Here is an 18,068-nt window from a genome sequence, read left to right on the forward strand (position 1 = left end):
CTGTAAGATCTCCTGAGGAAAAGTGCTCGGTAAGGACAAGGGATTATTATTTAGGGGCCCACATCGGAGCTGGGCTCTTCTGAAATCCGAACCCCATTGTGGGTTGAAACCCCTGGCCCTAGTGTATTGAGTTCTGCCAAGAAAAAATGAGAACAGTGCAAGACTTCTTCTGCCTCTAGTGCCACCATTAATAAAGCCATGCACCTTTTGCTGGTTCATCGGCGCACCAAACACTAGCAGGGGCCGAAGGCTTTGTGTATCCGATTGCCTCGACCTAACCCACAAATCTTTAGCCGGTGCTGCAAATTGGTCCCATAAACTATGCAAAACCTTTGTTATTTTGCATTTGGTCGGTGGCCAGAAAGTTCCCATTAACAAAACACAGGCTGATTGGAGTTGATTTCTGGTAAGAGGCAAGGCATTTTGCATTCCTTTCCCCTATCTCCCTCCCCGAACCCACATTTCTGGTAATTGTTCTCTTCTTTCTAGCACTGCTTTGTTATTGATTTACACTCGGGAATAACAGTCAGACTAACACAGCACACAGCTGGGCTCCTACCACTTCCTGCCAGGAAGCCCACGGCCATCAAGAATGGACTCTGTGCTAACAAGATGTTAATGAGGAAGTGCTTTTCTGGTGGGCTTCCTGAAGCCGCTAATGAAAGCCTTGCCTCAGCGAGCACAAGAGCCCTCGAAAAGTTGGCTGTGCACTCGGCTAGTGTTTGCTGCAGCACATCTGAACGCTGGTGAGCTGCGTGTGCTGCCTGGGAGGTGTGTGTTGTGTTGTTTGTGTACGTGGTGGTGCTGCTTGTGTGTGTGTTTGGAACAGCACAGGCTATGGGGCTGGGGAGCCCATCTGGGCCAGATCCCGACCCACTTTGAAGCACTAGGTTGCAATGCTGCTCAGGTTTGGCCCGGCCCAGTCAGGACAGTGGGGTGGCTGGGCCAGACCTGAGTGACTGGTGGTGTGACCTGGCACGTGGGATTGCAGCTGTGCTCTTTCACTGGCACTCCGCAGCCCCTGTTGTGTTGCGTGTGTTGACTCTGTGCACTGTGTGCGCGTGGTGGCGCTGCTGCGTGTGAGGAGTGGGCTTGTGGTGTGTGTTTGGAGGAATGTGCCCGTTGTGGGAGCAGTGGCGTGTCTCCTCGAGTGTGGCGTGAGTGTGCCTTGTAGCGTGGGTGCATGCTCATGGGTGTTGCCACGTGCATGGCAGACGTCTGTTCACGTTGTGCATTGGAAGGCGTTAGAGGTGGCGCAGTCGTGTGAGTGTGTACGGGTGTGACAGTTCTGAATGGCCCACCTTCCACTTCCCCACCAAGTCCTCTGGACCGGCGTGGCTGAGGGCAGCCCTGATGGGAAGTTAGCACGGGGGCTGGGAACTGTTCCCCCCTCCTGGACTATTCCTTATCCAACTCCCTCCCTGCCACCTCTCCATTCTCAGAGTCTAGTCCCTTCCCCTCCATCAACCCCTCTGCTGTGCCCTCTGCAGCAGATCCCACACTCTGTCCTGTCTACACCTCCCACCCTCCCATCTCCTCCCTAGGGACAGGGCTGGAGAACCCAGGAGAAGCACTGAGATCTCAGCCTGTACCTAACCTGCTCAGCAAAGAGTTTCCTCTGGGTTTGCTACACTGAAGTCCTGTCTCTGCCCTAATGCTGCTGCTCAAAAAGTCCTCAGAGTGGGAAAATGTAAGGGACTTCCCCACAGAGGGGACATGCCAAGACTGGCCCAGGGCAGACGTGCATGGCAGAGCCTTGTTCGTGCCCTAAGAGACGCCTGATGGGTCACTTTACGGTCTGATAAGTCGCTTTGCATTAGTCGATGCTGTGTCATGGTGGTCCCAGGCCCCAGCATTGGTGGGGAGGATGCAGGAGACCTGAGTGGCAGATCTAGGAGCGAGGGCTGGCGTAGAACCTCAGGGAGGGGGCACCGTGTCCTATTCGGGGCAGGACTGCAGACAGCGTGGCATCATCCTGGCGGAAGCGGTAGCTGGCGTCCCCGCTTGCGTAGGTTGCATGGAGCACGAGTCTGCACAAATATCATTCATTTGCTGGCGAAAGGTACCGGCCTGAAGGCTGCTCTGTTCACAGCCGGTACGGTGTTAGCAAGCCCTCCACGACTCCTCCTCCCTACAAGCTAGGAGGCACTGCGGCCTCATTGATAAGAGCAGGGCCTCTGGAGACGTGGGTTCTCTTCCAGCCTCTGCTGCTGACCTGCTGGGTGATCTTAAGCAAACCACTGCCCTGCTCTGTGCCTCAGTTTCCCTCATGTCTGTCTCAAGCATAAGCTGCATTTGGGCCTTCGTGTAGTTGACTGCCAGGCCCTCTAGATTTAGTTCACTTGATAGTTACCCCCAGCAGCCTTTTGAGAACAGGTTTTTTGCTTCCTTGTCCCAAGTTTCTGCCCAACAAGGCCTGGGCCAGGTAGTTAGACCCCTGTACCCCTGTGCCCAGCCGGGGATATTATCTCCCGCTGCGCTACAGGGCTGACGCTGCAGTGCTCGGGGGGCAGCGGGAGGAAATGAGACGGGTGTGGAATGCGGGGTGTGTGTGCGAGGAATGGGGAGGATTTGACCCGCTGCCGGAGTTTTAATAACGCATGAGTGATGATTTCAGCAAAATGCCACCTGCTAGCAGCAAACCAAATTAGCATGTGTGGACGCTCTATTCTGCCGACAAGGGCCTGATCTGGACTTCAGTGCCCTAAACACCCCCGGTCTGGCCGGGAGAGCATTCCACCAGGGCAGGCCCGGCACAGGACTCCATCACACACCCTGGCACGGGGGTGAGAGGGAGGGCTGCAGCACCATGGCCTGGATGGCAGAGCCTGCTGTAACTCAGGCAGGTTCCCACGGAGTGGGGGGGACTCTCCGATCCCCAGAGCAGCCAGGGTCAGGGGCCAGCAAAAGCAGCTTGAAGCCCTCCCTTCCCCTGGATTGTGAGTGCTGTGCCGTGCTCCTCCAGAGGGAAGGCACAGAATCTCGCCCTGTGTCGTAGCTGCACCAAGGAGATGCGGATTTATCTTTAGGCGATGAGGGGGGGACGCCCTCCACCAGATGCCAGTTTAGGGCAGGATTTATGTGCAGTATCCCATCTATCACAGCTGGGGTGGCAATGCTGCCTAGTGGATAGGGACACAGTCACTACATGAGAACTCAGAAGCTCTGGGTTCTATTCCCAGTTCCCCTACAGACCTTAGGCAAGCGTGCTCTGCGCCTCACTTTCCGCTTTGTCAGGCTTTTCTACTTAGATTGTAAACTCTCCCAGACCAGATCCTTAAAGGGATTTAGGCACCTGACTATCTTTAGGTGCCTAAATTCCTTTAAGGATCTGGTCCTATGTCTCTGCGCAGTCCCCAGCGCATTGGCGCCTGCGCCTCGGCTGGGCTCTCTAGAAGCTCCTGTAATATAAATCCTCATCCTCATCATCGTAAGTGTCGTTAGTGGATGCTCCATTCATGGAACACTCCCTCACCCCCCAGCCCTCATTCTTATTTATTATTTCAGTGCTTGTGAAAGGTGCCAGATCGATCCCTTGGAGAAGGAATCCCTTTGTATGCGCAGAGCGAGGGAGCAAGCTTCCCCATTCGCCCCCGGGCCTTTCTACGGGACGGCCCGCACGGGGGGCGGGCCTTGACAGTGAGCTGAAGGCGTGATTTCCTGCTGGAGCAGACACCTCTGGGCTAGCTGCAGTGGTGGGACGAGCTAGCCACTCTGAATTGGTCCCCATCCCAGACGCTAGGCACATACTCAGGGCATTTAGCCCGTCCCGCCCCTTCTGCACCACTCTCTTTCTGGTGTGAGTAGGCCTGAGAATCACCCCCCCAGCTCGAAGCATAGACATACCCTGTGTGACCTGTGCACTAAGCTGAGACCCACCAACTCATTACACCCAACAGCTATTAGATAGGAGTGATTGCCAGCCAGGACCAGATGGGAACCAATGACCCCAACCAAAATCCCAGTCCCAGTTCCCTGAGCCATTCAGCTTCTGGGTTGCTACAGTGTGGGATGCCATGGGGAACCCTAGCATAGGTGGGTCTGAAAAAATTCCTCTCTCCCTGCTGCTGACATGGGTCTTTGCAAATGCCCTGCTGGGCTGAGTTTGATCTTGGAAACAACCTTTGCTGACAAGGAACGTGCAAGAAAGAAAAATAGCCGAGCCAAGGGAGAAAGCAGGACTGGGAGAGGAGGGGACAGGGAAGGATGCAAGATATGCAGAGCCTTCAGCTGCACAATGCTTGCACTTCACAGCCCTAAACCGTGCACCTAGGGACTGCTCTGTCAGCAAAGAGCTCCCAGCTGTTTAGTGCAGATGCTGGCCTGTAAAGGCTGATAGCAGTGCGTAATTTGTGCCAAGGCTTGCCAGGGCTGGCACCTCTAGGCTTGGCAGTTCATAGCCCGGGCACCTCTTTCATTACAAATTACGCACTGGCTGATACCACCCCTACAGTCTGTTCAGACCCTTCCCTCAGGGTGCAGTTTGATTTTCCAAAGGAAAAGCTCACAAAGTAACCACAAAACAAAGGTATTCCTCCCCCAGCGGAGCACAGCGGGCTGTCCTCAGAACCCCCTTACTCCTTGTGGCTCTCCTCATCTGAGCAGTGTGATCTGCTCCAGCTTGACCTGTCTGAAGCAAGAGGGTTGTTTGTAGTGACGGGAGCCCCTGAGCACTCCCAAGCGGGAATGGATCCGATGTGGTGATCTGAGGCAAACTGGTTTTCAAGGGGCTGTCTGCTGCCTTCTTGACTCCCCTGTGGAGTTTCCACTGGATGCAGCATTCTCTTTCACAGCCCCCTGAGAGGTAGGGCAGTGTCGTTCTCCCCATTGTACAGATGGGGGAACTGAGGCATGAAGGAATTAAATGACATGCCTAGCGTCACCGTGGCACCATGTACCCAGGACTCCTGAGCTAATGTAACTCTGGATTTCTCATTAGCAAAGAGACTTTTTAGAGGCCCACTATGCTCTTGAACACACTTATATCATGCGGCTGGGGGTTCCAAAGGAAAATTTTGGATTTTGTTAAAAAAAAATTCCTTTGATCAGTTTCCAGCAGGGTTGCCTTTTGGTTGCACTGAGCAGCTCCTTGGTCTTATCAGAAAGGGTCAATTGAAGCATGTGATCTACTTTCTCTGTCCCACTCCTTGTTCTTCAGGCCTTTATCAGGGATATGTAAATCTGAAGAGGCACTGAGCTTCTTTCAGACCTGCTGTCTTTTGGAAGAGATGTGACAAACCCTGGGCATGTGGCATCCTAGATCCCTGGGGTCATTGTAGTCACTAGGGCATTTTTCACAAGAGCTGCTGCGTCCTAGCCAAACTGTAATTCAAGGGGTTTACATTCTGCCTTCCTATATTCCCCCTGGAGTTTCGAATGGTGACAGTATTCATTTCACTTCCTGCCCGAAACCGCTGCATGGCGTTAAACAGCTCACATATTCCACTGAGAGGGGCCTGCATTTCAGTGCTGGAGGAACATCTGGGACCCAAAGCACCAGATAAATATGAGGCTTAGTCTTCTGTTCTAAAGATATACTGTAGTCTCGCTATGTGTATAGGGTAACTTAAATCATTCAGGGAGGGGGTGTGCCCTATGGGACAGGGCACTAAACTGGGACTCAGGGCTCCTGGGTTTTATTCCTGGCTCTGCCACTGGACTGCTGGGTGACTGTGGGCAAGTCACTGCTCCTCTCTGTGCCTCAGTTTCCCTATCTGATGCTATCACAGATTCCAAGGCCATTGTGATAATCTCGTCTGATCTCATGTATAACACAGAACTTCCCCAAAATAATTCCTAGGGCAGATCTTTTATATCAACCTCCTTGGTAAGGCACTTTGAGATCTACTAATGGAAAGTGCCAGATGAGAGCTATGGACTATTATTATTCATGTAATTTTTTCTGGTTATCCTCTGCTAGCAGGTAGGCGGGTAGCTAAATGCATAGGGCCCTACCAAATTCACGGTCCATTTTGGTCAATTTCATGGTCATAGGATTTAAAAAATCATAAATTTCATTATTTCAGATATTTAAATCTGAAATGTCACGGTGCTGTAACTCTGATCCAACTCGGAAGGCAGCAGTGCAGAAGTAAGGATGGCATGGGATGGTACTGCCACCCTTACTTCTGCACTGCTGCTGCCTTCAGAGCTGGGCGCCCGGCCAGCAGCCGCCGCTCTCCGGCTTCCCAGCTCTGAAGGCAGCGCAGAAGTGAGGGTGGTAATACTGCGACCCCACTACAATAACCCTGTGACACCTCCCTCCCGCAACCCTCTTTTTGGACCCCGCATTTGAAAAACGCTGGTCTCCCCTGTGAAATCTGTATAGTATAGGGTAAAAGTACACAAAAACCAGATTTCACGGTTCATGACACGTTTTTCACGATTGTGAATTTGATAGGGCCCTATAGATGCATAGTGCATTCACATGTCAGACAACTGAGGATCAAACTTACAGGTTGGATTAATGGCACAGCTGCTGTAAGGATAACATCGCTCTTCACTAGGTCATTTCATCACCGTATTGTTTACACTGGCTACCTCTCTGTCCACCTAATTGGATCTGCTTGGCAAAGGAAAAGAAAATCCTTAGCTACTTAAGCTGTTTTCCGAAGCTAAAAGGAGAAGCAGGGAAGCCTCTCGCCTTGGTACCAGTGAATTATATTCTCAGCTTTGTGTGGCAGGGGCCGTCTTTTTGTTCTGTGTTTGTACAGGTCCCAGCAACAGGGTCCTGGCCTATGGCTGGGACTCCCAGTGACTAAAATCACCATCATCTCAATGCATTGAGTTTTAGCTTTAAGAACCAGTGACTCCAATCAAGGACCAGGCCCACTCTAATAAGAATCCTGGCATCTCATCAAGCACTTTCCGTCAGCAGATCTCACAGCACTTTACAAAGGAGAGCTAGTATTATTCTTCCCATGAGACAGATGGGGAAACTGACACACAGAAAGGTGAAGTGACGTGTATGAGGTGACAGAGCATTTACAGCCCAGATGTCAGACCTGTGACAGGTGTGGTAAGATGTTGATAGATGTTTGGCTGCGTGTGTGTGTTCCCTCTGTGTGCTGCCCCAGCCCTGCGCAGACAACTGGCACGGCAGACCTCGAGTGAACCACCCAATGACCACAAGATCCGTTAAGGGACGAAGGCACCCAGACAGGTTTATTGTCGACAAAGCACGGTACTAGTATCCCACAGACTCAACTGGACCATTAATACATGTATGCCTGTAACAATGGACCAGCTCAGTGAATGGCAGGACTTTCCATTCCTCCCTAAGGCCAGACAGAGATACTCCCTCTGAGATACATCTTTATACCCCAATACAAACAAGTTAATACTGCCCCTTTGACACAACAAGTTACTGCCCCCTGATGTCACTAGTTATCATCCATCATCTTGTACATACTGTATTGGTTTGATTAAAATATCCTGACCTTATCTTTGAGGAGGGGTCAGTGTGTTCCTGTTCTCCTTGGGGAATGTTTTTATACCATCCTTGATATCGGGATGTTCTGGTACCACTTGATATCGGGACGTGTTTACATGAGCGCTCTGTGCCTAGCACTTCTTAGCAATGTGTATTTCTGCAATATCCGCCCTGTTCTTGCCAGATTCTGTGAGCAGGTCCTGCCTCATGCCAGGCCTCTGATACAAGGGCTTATGTCTCTTCGTACTACAGCGGGCAGCTAGACGGACAAATAGAGTGGGGGATGAGGATGAGACAACAGAATGAACACAGTGTAGCATAATGTAGGCTTGGCTTATCGCTTGCCTGACCAATACCCACTTAATGCGGATGGGAGCCGCCCTTGTAGACTCCTGTTCATTTTGGGCCACGTTCTGCCTGTTTAAATTATTCTTATTAGGTATTAGTTGTGTTGTGGTCGTGCCTCGGAGCCCCAGCCATTAGCCAGGACACCGCTGGGCTCGGAGCTGTACAAAGACAGAGCACAAAGACCATCCCTGCCCCAAAGAGCTACCAGTCACAGGGAAACCTGTGCAAATCCATTGGCTTCAGGGAAGTGGCATGGATGGCAGTGGATCTTGGTGTGATGAAACATGCTGGATAGATAGCACTGGAGGCCTAAGGCCTCAACAGACCAAATACAATAGCAGGGCAAGCGTCCTCCCCAACCTGCCTTGGTTACATGTCTCACCCTGCCCGGGAGAGAACCCCCTCTAAGAGGGAGGGGGAAGCTCAGTCTCCATTTGCATCCTTGCCTGGAAAGAGTCAGGCTGATTCTCATGGTGGCATTACCCCCTAGGACCTGGGCTGAGACCCAACCAAACTCATTTCACATAAGCCAGTACACAGGCAAAGATTTCCAGCAACTGAATGGGGCAAAATTCGAAGACAAAATGCTAAAGGAGGAAAGCTGTATATCCCATTCTCAATCCCCAGAGACAGCCTTCCTTGCTTTACAGCATTTCAAGGAACCAGATCAGATTAGATAGAGAGATTAGTCCATGGGTGTTTATCTGGATACACAATTAGAGTAGTACAAAGAATATAGATTAGAATTATGCTAATCATAAATCATCATGTTTTTACCTTCTATTTTGTTTCTTGCAAAAGAATTAAGTGGCTAGTGACTTTGGTTGTCCAACATGAAGCACTTTAAATCCATTAGCAATTATGACAGTTTCCAGCAGCTAAGGATCTGATCCCTGCACGGGGGCTCAGCACTGTCTGCAAATCAGGCCCCTTTAAGTGGGTTTCAGATTAGGCCCCCCAGAAAAGAGGTCCCCAAAATCACTACTCACTTTTGAAAATCTGAGCCCCAAACTCTTTCAACTGAGGAAAAAAAATTGAACAATCCTAATGAACAGTCTGAGTTTGGGGTTTACTCTGGAGAGGCAGAGCCAACCAGAGCTGCGATTAACTGGGTTGGGTCATCCTGAGAAAAGCGAAAATCAAGAGCATTATTCCACTCCTCGCTGTTCTCCTTATAGATCACTCGAGCTGATGGAGAATTTACACTTTATTCCCTGGCAGGAATAGCCGCGGTATTTCATTAAGCCTCTTCGGCTGCATCCTTCCTAGGTCCTCAAGGCCGCCTGAAATGTTCTTCCAAAGCAATGGGTGTTGTTTGACTATCTGAAAAGACATAGGGTCAGGTTCTCTGCTGGGGCCATTGGCGGTCCATCCAAATCAGTGGAACTGCTCCAGTTTACACAAGAAGAGAACTGGGCATATCCCATATAACCCTCTTCATCTGGACGTCTCAGGGAGCACTGGGAATCTGGAGAAACTGAGGGTTGGCCTGAATAGTGGGCCTAGCTGTTCGTGCCAAAAATACCCTACTGAATGGAACAGTGCAAAGTAGAGAGACACACAGTGGCTCAGAAGAGGCTATATGCATGGAGCCCCGGCTTTAAGGCGATCGATAGCCGGCCTTGTGAACTATCTGGCATTCAAGCGATTGTGCTGGCTGAAGAGTAGCCTCTTTAAAAAAGACTGGGAGGTTCTCAGGCAAAGGCGGTGGCAGCTCTAAGGGACAGAACCAAACTGCAGGACACAGTTCCCTGGGATTTGATAACTCGGGCTTTGCTGAGGGTGACTGTTTCAGGTGATTCATTTCAGAGGCGGGTGTATTTGTCAGTGTTCCCTTCTCTGAAAGGTGGCTGAGGACTCCTGGACGTGATACATTTCCACCCACTTGCTCCCTTTTTTGTGTCAGTCTGACTTTCCCACATGGGGCAGAGGTGGCCGGCTGGTACCTTTGAAATACCTAAGTGGATGGTTCCCTCTTTGGCCTTGCAGTTTGCTCACTGAATCCACCATCCAGCTCATTTTGCTTCTCTGCTTATTTCTCTCGCTACATCTCGAGGCAGCAGGGAGGTGGGAGGGATCAGCTGTTGAGTCCTGTTGTGATCCGAGGCTTTGGGCACCTTGTGAAAACAATGTCACAGGTGTGAAAAGTGCGTCACTGCGAAGGGACCGGATTTCTCAGTGCCTCCACGTCCCCTTCACACCACTCTGGCAGCACAAAGCCACCTTCAAATGGGCTAAATCACAGCTCCACTCAGCTTACGTCCCCTTTCCACTGCCAGAGCCTTGGTATAAACTAGAACCAGGCCCGGGGTATTTATAGTGGTACAAATTCAAGCTGGGATTTTCAAAGCAGCCAGCTCCCCAAAATCCCGTCCCTGCAAATGAAGGATGGGAGCAAGCCCCCCGCCCCAGAAATCAGTGGGAGTGCTTCCGGGGGCATCGAGCTGGAGCAACGGGCGCAAGTAACCAGCAGAAAACCAAATATTGACTTGCTGCTCATTAAGTGAGCCTCCATTCTGTGCGCTGACTGAGGCCGGGGTCCTGCGGGAAAACCAGTCAGTGATCATGGAACTAAAGACAGTGATCATGTAATTGAGGACTGTGTTATAAAAAGGAGCCGGGTTAAGCCAACCACCACACTTTGACAATTGCTGCTGTGTATTATAGTTATTCATGCCACTGTCTACTCTAGTGATACACTGTGCTGCATCCTCTGTAAAGACTGGCTGAATCTGGATTGCAGTGCGCTAAGCTACAGGGGTGCCCTGATATTGAGGTGTTTGTTCAACTCATCAGCAAGACAGGGGCCATTTGCAAACCGTGAATCCAATCCCATGTTTGACTTTTAACCTCCCCAGAAGGGTGGCTGAATCCAGGGTTTTGGTTTGGGCCTGTTGTGCACTTGTGTTCTCTAGAACTTTGTAGGCGTTAATCCGTGCCAGAAGCAAGACATTTGAGATGCGCTTTCTCCATCGCCTGTGACAGGTGGCAAACTTGACAGGGATGGGGCCAGCACTTGCGTGCATGAAAGGAATTATGGGTCAGTGTAGTCCCATGGGCCTAAATGAGCCGACATCTGGAATTAGGAGTAATTTGTTGGCTGGAGTGTGACAGCAGGGGAGGTCTCTTTGCCCATCGCAAGTGAACAGGGCAGCGATCAGCTGGATCCCTCGAAAGAGACGGTGTTTCGGAAGACACTGGCAGTACATGAAACCTCTACGGTGCACAGACTATGGGATCTAGCCCACAGTTGGGTTTTATTCGTATACTGCCTTGTTCGTGTATGGATAGATAGTTACATGGTTTCCATGACAGTCTTTGCTCAAACTCCATTACAAAGCCCCATGACTGCTTGTAGGGCCCAATTCTGCTCCTGCTGACAATCAGTGGGAGCTGGGCGCCTAACTCACATAGGCTCCTTTGAAAATCCCCTCCTATAATGGGGGCAGGCTCAGACTAGATGAAGCCTGGAGTCCCAGGAGCCTGGCCAGGACTCAGGTCCTGTTGTATGCAAGAGGCCAAACCCCTTCCCCAGTCCCCAACCCAATCTATCCACCTGGGTGGTCGGGAATCCCCCTGGGGAGGAATGCACGGGCTGATCCACAGCCACTGCTCCACTCCAGGTGTCCCCTCTTCCATAAAGGCCTTACAGTGGATGTAAATTAGTTATACCCACATTAAGGGCCCTTCGCACTAGAAGGGTGGCCCAGTGGTTACAGAACTAGCCTAGACCCTAGGATCAAGTTCCTACTCCAGCACATACTTCCGCTGGGCAAGTCACTCCCTCGCTCTGTGCCTCAGTGTCTCCATCTGTACCATGGGGATAATAGCACCGCCCTGCCCCACAGAGGGATGTGAGGATAAATACATTAAAGTCTGTGAGAGACTGTGATAAGGGGGGTCAGATAGGTACACAGGTAAGGTAGATGCAGCATAGAGGGACCATAGTATGAATGAGAATCAGGCCCTGAAAATGCATTCTCTTCTGAAGGGGTTGAAGCAGCCGATGAGCTAGGCTAGCAGTCCATGTCCTCCAGTAATTGTGTGGGTTCCAGGTTGCTGTAGCCTGTGCTTTGATGGTGTTTTCCTGATCACCTCTTCACGATGGATGAGGCTCAGCAACAGGGGATGTGGCTTCTTTGCCGTATCAGAAACCTGGGACTGGGTCCTGAATCAGCTGTCGTTGTGTGCTGTAATAATACAGCCAGGTTAAAAATAGAAAGTGTTAATCTTGATCCTCCAGAACTTTTGTTGTGCCATCTTCCGAAAGGCACTGAGAGCTAATGCGATTGCATCTACTAAACTAGAGACACACGCCCACTCACTTCCAGACGCTCCGGCACACGCACGCACACACACAAAGGGACATAAGCACGTGCACAAAGATGGAGCACCCCTTGCTGATGCTGGTGTGACTCAGGAGCAGTCTGGCTCGGCGTGGTCAGCAGGGGGACACTAGTGTGAAAACGATACGGAAGGTGGAGTGTGCCTGAATTTTAGCTCAGCAGATCGTGTGCAGTGTTTTGGCACCATTTGGAGTTGATTTTCGAGACAGGGAAACAAGACCAAAGTCACGTTTTTCAGCACTGAACTAGATATATCTTTTCCTCCAGCCTATGCCCGCTGCCAGGTCCTATGCACAAGCGGCAGGGAGGGGTGTTAGCCAGGGCAGGGATGTGAACAGTTGTGAGCATCCAAGGGAGAACTGTAGCTTTTTCTGACATGTTTGTCTGCAGATAATGGCCACCGTTGTGTGTGTGTAACCCGCTGCCTGGCACAGAGCACTTGCAAACCCACCCCGCAAGCCAAGGAGTGGGATCTTATTCATCTCACAAAACGGGGCGAAAGGTTTGGTTCTCTTGGACGGGGCAGGGGGTTCTTGGGACTTATGGTCTGGGAGGGGGCCCTGATTTTAAGACTCCCGAGGAGCTGGATTTTCAGAGCTGAGCAGCTGCCTCTGCTGGTCACTTCCGTTGGTGTTGTGGAAGCCCTGCCCAGGCTCTCTCACATGGGGATCTCACCGCTGCTAAAAGAAGTTGAGGGGAGGGATAGCTCAGGAGTTTGAGCATTGGCCTCCTAAACCCAGCGTTGTGAGTTCAATCCTTGAGGGGACCATTTAAAGATCTGGGGCAAAAATCTGCCTGGGGATTGGGCCTGCTTTGAGCAGGGGGTTGGACTAGATACCTCCTGAGGTCCCTTCCAGCCCTGATATTCTATGAAATACTGAGGAGCCCCATACCCATCATCACATTAGGAAACACTGGCCATGAGCACTAAGCCGGGGGGGGCGGTAGCATTAACAGCTTCCTTACAGCACATGTTGCAATTTACATTGTGTGTGGTGCTTTTAAAAATTGTATCAGTGCCTAGCACTCAGGCTGTGATTTTCAGGGGCTTGAGGAAGTTGGGCACTCTGCCTCCCAGTCCCAGAGGAATCAAGGAGGAGATTTTCATAAGGGTCTAAATAGAGGCACACAAGGCAGGTTGGCTTTGAAAATCCCAGACTAGGGTAGAAATCAGAGGAGCAGGTTTTCAAAGTTGCAAAGGACAGTTAGATAGAATTTGACCTTCAGTGGGAATCAGGTGCCTGTGATAGTTATCAGACCCCACATCACTGTAGTACTTGAGCAGCACCTCACAATCTTTAATATACTGATCCTCACAACCCCCAACTCCCGAGTGCCATTATACAGAGGGGAAACTGAGGCAGACAAAGTGACTTGCCCAGGGTCACACAGGAAGCCAGCAGCAAATCACAGATTTGAACCCAGATCTCTTAACTGCCAGGCTAGCGTTCTAACCACATCTTTCCTCTCAAAGGGTAGGTGGACACCTAACACCAAAGTGTGCCCTCAAAAATAAATGAGTTACTGCTCTGACATCAGTACTGGGTGGACTACAGACAGTGCTCTGGCATCAGGCATGGGGCTCTGGAGATATGCAGTGCAGCTTCAACAACAGAAAACAATTATAAGCACACACAGAGCGTTACACCACACATGCTATAAATGTATAAACCCTGAGAGGTTCCAGCAAAGCCATCTCACCAGTAGCCAGTCTGGAGCGGAAGACCTTTGTCGGCTGTGGCCCACAACTGACAGTTGCTACGTTTTGCTTCGTAGGTCAAAGATGAAAAAAACATCCAGGAAGTGTTTGACCTGAGTGATTATGAGAAATGTGAAGAGCTCAGGAAGTCCAAAAGCAGAAGCAAAAAGAACCACAGCAAGTTCACGCTAGCACACTCCAAACAGCCTGGAAACACGGTACAGCTTCCTTCGCAGCTGGTGCTCACCTTCACCAAGAGATCAGGCTGTATTGACTATGGCAGCATGAGTCAACAGCCCAATCCCCTCCTTTGTCTTTCTCCAAGATCTAGTGTCCCCCCCCTCAACTCCCAAATTATCGGGCTGGGCACAGGGATCCCTGGGAGGAATTCTCTGGCCTGTGCCGTGCAGAGGGTCAGCCTAGATCATCACAATGGTCCCCTCTGGCTTTAAGACCTATGAACCTCCACCTGTTGGAGGCAGTAGACCCTGCAGTGACGAGTGATGCCATTGACTTGTAATGGCAGCAGAATCAGGCCTCTGGCCTCTCTAATTAAATAAGCCAGTCATTTAAATCCAGATCCTTGGAGTGGAATGTTGTGAAGGTCAAGAACTAGATAGATTCATGGAGGATAGGTCCAGCAATGGCTATTAGCCAGGATGGACAGGGATGGTGTCCCTAGCCTCTGTTTGCCAGAAGCTGGGAATGGGTGTGAGGGGATGGATCACTTGATGATTCCCTGTTCTGTTCATTCCCTCTGAAGCACCTATCACTGGCCACTGTCAAAAGACAGGATACTGGGCTAGATGGACCGTTGGTCTGACCCAGTAGGGCCGTTCTTATGTAGTCTAAAGGAGGGACAGGCAAAGCATTTGGGATTGTCTCAATGTGGACCAGAACCTTCACCAATAACTGAACCATTTAGCGAGACTGGAAACATTTCAGCTGTTAGTGGCAGTCGTGGGTTGGCTGGTTGGGTGTGCGTCTTCCCGAGAAATAAAACAGGCCCCCAATCAGGTTCTCTGCTACCATAAATCGTGGGCTGGGTGGAGCTGCGCTGGCTTGTGTTAGCGGAGAATCCAGGATTTGTGCATATTCCCACACCCTTTTCTTGGTGGCTTCACAGTGGCCGGGGACCGAGCCGACGCCCAGGCGCCACACACAGCACTGACATGAATTCCCTCTCTCCTAGGCACCCAATCTGATCTTCCTGGCCGTCAGTCCGGAGGAGAAAGAGTCCTGGATCAACGCCCTCAACTCCGCCATCACCCGAGCCAAAAACCGCATCTTAGATGAGGTGAGAACGTCTCTCGGGGCTGGGCCCCAGCTCTGTTGTCTCAGCCTTAATCTTCAGTGAAGCCTTTGGCTTCAGCTCTCCTGTCTACGGTGCATCTACACAGCAGCCAGTCTCCCAGCCTGGGTCGGCAAACTGCTAAAAATAGCTGTGTAGAGCTCGTGGCTCAGGCTGTGAAGCCTGAGGTGGGGAGTGGGCTTCAGAGCACGAGCCACGACTTAACAGCACAGTCTGCACAGCTATTTTTATCATAGTAGCATGAGCCCTGTGATCCGGACTCTGTCAGCCCGGGAGGCTGGCTGCTGCAAGAACCTGTTTTGGGAAAGGCCCCCCGCACTTCCAACCCCAGCGCAAGCACGTCCCTCTTTCTCAGCCTCAAACCCAACGGTGCAAAGCCGCTGGGCTTTGGCTACTGGCAGTCGGCGTGCGGGGGGATCGGCGTTCGCAACGCTGGCTCTGGTGGACGCTCCGTGACCATCTAGCTCACAGTAAGCCAGCAGTGATTGCATGCCGTGCTGCATGACTTCCATATGCCTCAAGCGACTCCTAGGTTATCTTCAGGGGCTGTCTATCCCGGCAGAACAGCCTCCTGAGGCAGAGCCCCATAAAGCACCCAGGGGGTCACCTGGACAACAGATGAGATGCGAGGCCCATTTTGCCCTCACTAAAGTGCACAGGAATCCACCCTATTGTCTGTCTTATCTGTTTAGACTGTGAGCTCCTTGGGGCAGGGACTGGCTCTAGATACGTGTCTGTGCAGGGCTTAGCTAATAGCCAAGGATGAATTTGGGCCTTGTATTTTTAACTCCCCGGAGAGTAGCGTCCCCCACCCCATCCCTCCCACCTCCTCATTTAAAGTCCCTTCCTGTGGCAAGTGTGATGCAATGGGGTGAAGATGAGAATGAGGCCCTGAGCAAGGCCTCGCCTGCACCCAGAAGTTAGCTCAGGCTGGTTTTTAAGCCAGTGAAAAGCCCTGTGTGGATGCATGTCAGAGACGGAGGCGAGGATGGGTCAGGCCTAGAGGTTGGAGTGGTGGCAGTCGGGCCCAGGGGTCAGAGCTGGAATCAGGAGTCAAGAGCAGGGTGGGAACAAGGTAAGAGTAGGGCTGGGAGCTGGGCTGGAGCAGGCTAAGGCCCATGAAGTCTGCCACCTCTCTCCGACACAGGACGATTCCAAGCCATGAAGCTACGTTGGGCATACTGAGCTGCTCTTTTTCCCCTGAGGCTTATATACCTGCCTTGAGAGTCACCTGACCCGCTCCCTGCTTGGGGATTGGCTGGAGCCTAACACAGGAATGACTCATCCCCTTGTGGAGTTCAGGGATGACTCCTCACCTCACAGTGCACTTGTATCATTTTAAAGCTGGCTGTCTCCATTCGGCTTGTGCCTGTCGGCGTGGTGTGCACAGGTAACCGGACAGGCCAATCCAGCTGTTCAACAATGCGCTGTGCGATAGCAGCAGGAGGACGAACTGTAGGGGCATAGGCCAGCATGGGGATACGATCTCACTCCATCCTGTCACTTCCAAAGTGGCTGAATTATTGTGAACTAAAGTGCAGGATGAACCAAAACAAGGCTGTTTGTGTGAGGATGCAAGGGAGTTTCTGCTGGAAAAAGCAAAGATGTATTGGTCCAACTTCCCCATGCAAACAAGGCTTACATTTATCAACCCAAGCAAAACTGATGCAAACCAGGTTTAAATTGATAGGAGTGTCCACACGCAAAGTGGCATCTGTAATAGCCTATCAGGTGGTTTTACACTAGCCTCTCCCTCACCCAGAACTCAGGTGTGATGCCCTGTGATCAACCCAGCCCACATTCACCCATAATTCAAATCTAGGGATTTCCCTATTGTGAATTGTTTTACACGGAAGCTGGTCAGACACTATGGTGATGGGTGGCAGTATAAAAACCTCAGATAGATGGTTAGAGTCTCCTAATTCTCTTGCCTTTGGCTCCACCAAAAGCTCTACCAGTTAGCTCTCTGCAAATCCTTTCAAGAGCAGACAGCACATCCCATGAATCTTTGCCAGCGTCTGGAAGGTTTGGATGAGTTACCGTCAGTGGAATTCTTTTGCCGGTCCCAAATAATTGATTCCAGTTCAAAGCAAGTTTTGATTCAAATGGTGTTCGGCGAACATTAGAGCTCTTGGGTTTCGCTGGTGCATTTCATAATGCAAAGCTGGGGTTGTTTATTAGCTAGCATATTTGCCAGGGGTGACCTGCAAACTGTATGTTTGACTGTCAGATTTGCAGTTTGCAATTCAAACAATCTGCCGGCCGAGAGTTCCACCCTGAAGAAATGAGCAAATTTTTCTGTACAGTGGCAACACTGGAACATGTTGCCATCAGCTCGTGGACAGATCACAGATGGAAAGACAAAACTGGTTAAATAAATTATGCACCAGGAATTATCGACCCAGCTCCAGTTGCAGAGGCAGGGAGTGATGGCTTGTGGTTTGCATTTCTCAGGCACTGGGATGCTTGATGACTTTTATTGTCCTTGCAGGTGACTGTTGAGGAGGACAGCTACCTCGCCCATCCGACCCGCGACAGAGCGAAAATCCAGCACTCCAGACGGCCTCCGACACGGGGACACTTGATGGCTGTGGTATGTAGGCTAAACCCTGGGCACAAGTTCAGACAGATCATCTCCGACGTTAGCAATCCCTTATATATTTATTTATTTTGAAATGGATGGAAGAAGATACAGAGTCTTTTATCTCTGGATTGAAATGCAACCCAGGTTGGTGAGGACTGATGGCTGTTTCCTGGCCCATGTGAACTGAAAAGGCATGTCCTATTGTAGTTCCTAGTACAGAAGTGCCTTACAGGTGGGAAACTGAGGCATGGGGTAGATTGAAAGACTTGCCCAAGGTCACAGGAGGAGGCTGTGTCTGAGCTGGGAACTGGACCCAGGTGTCTTGTGCCTCAGCCACTAGTCTACCC

The 18,068-nt window shown here is 51.0% G+C and overlaps 1 protein-coding gene across 1 annotated transcript in view; it reads left to right on the plus strand.

Annotated features, from left to right (window-relative positions):
- PLEKHO1 (pleckstrin homology domain containing O1) overlaps positions 1-18,068 on the plus strand; it is a 34,279-nt gene that overhangs the window by 5,415 nt on the left and 10,796 nt on the right. Inside the window, exons 3-5 of the mRNA XM_039512644.1 lie at positions 13,903-14,043; positions 15,018-15,122; positions 17,629-17,730. Coding sequence (XP_039368578.1) covers positions 13,903-14,043; positions 15,018-15,122; positions 17,629-17,730 — 348 coding nt within the window. The remainder of the gene's footprint in view (positions 1-13,902; positions 14,044-15,017; positions 15,123-17,628; positions 17,731-18,068) is intronic.

The sequence above is a fragment of the Mauremys reevesii genome, linkage group 24, assembly GCF_016161935.1.
Source record: "Mauremys reevesii isolate NIE-2019 linkage group 24, ASM1616193v1, whole genome shotgun sequence".
In the NCBI taxonomy this organism is placed as follows: Eukaryota; Metazoa; Chordata; order Testudines; family Geoemydidae; genus Mauremys; species Mauremys reevesii.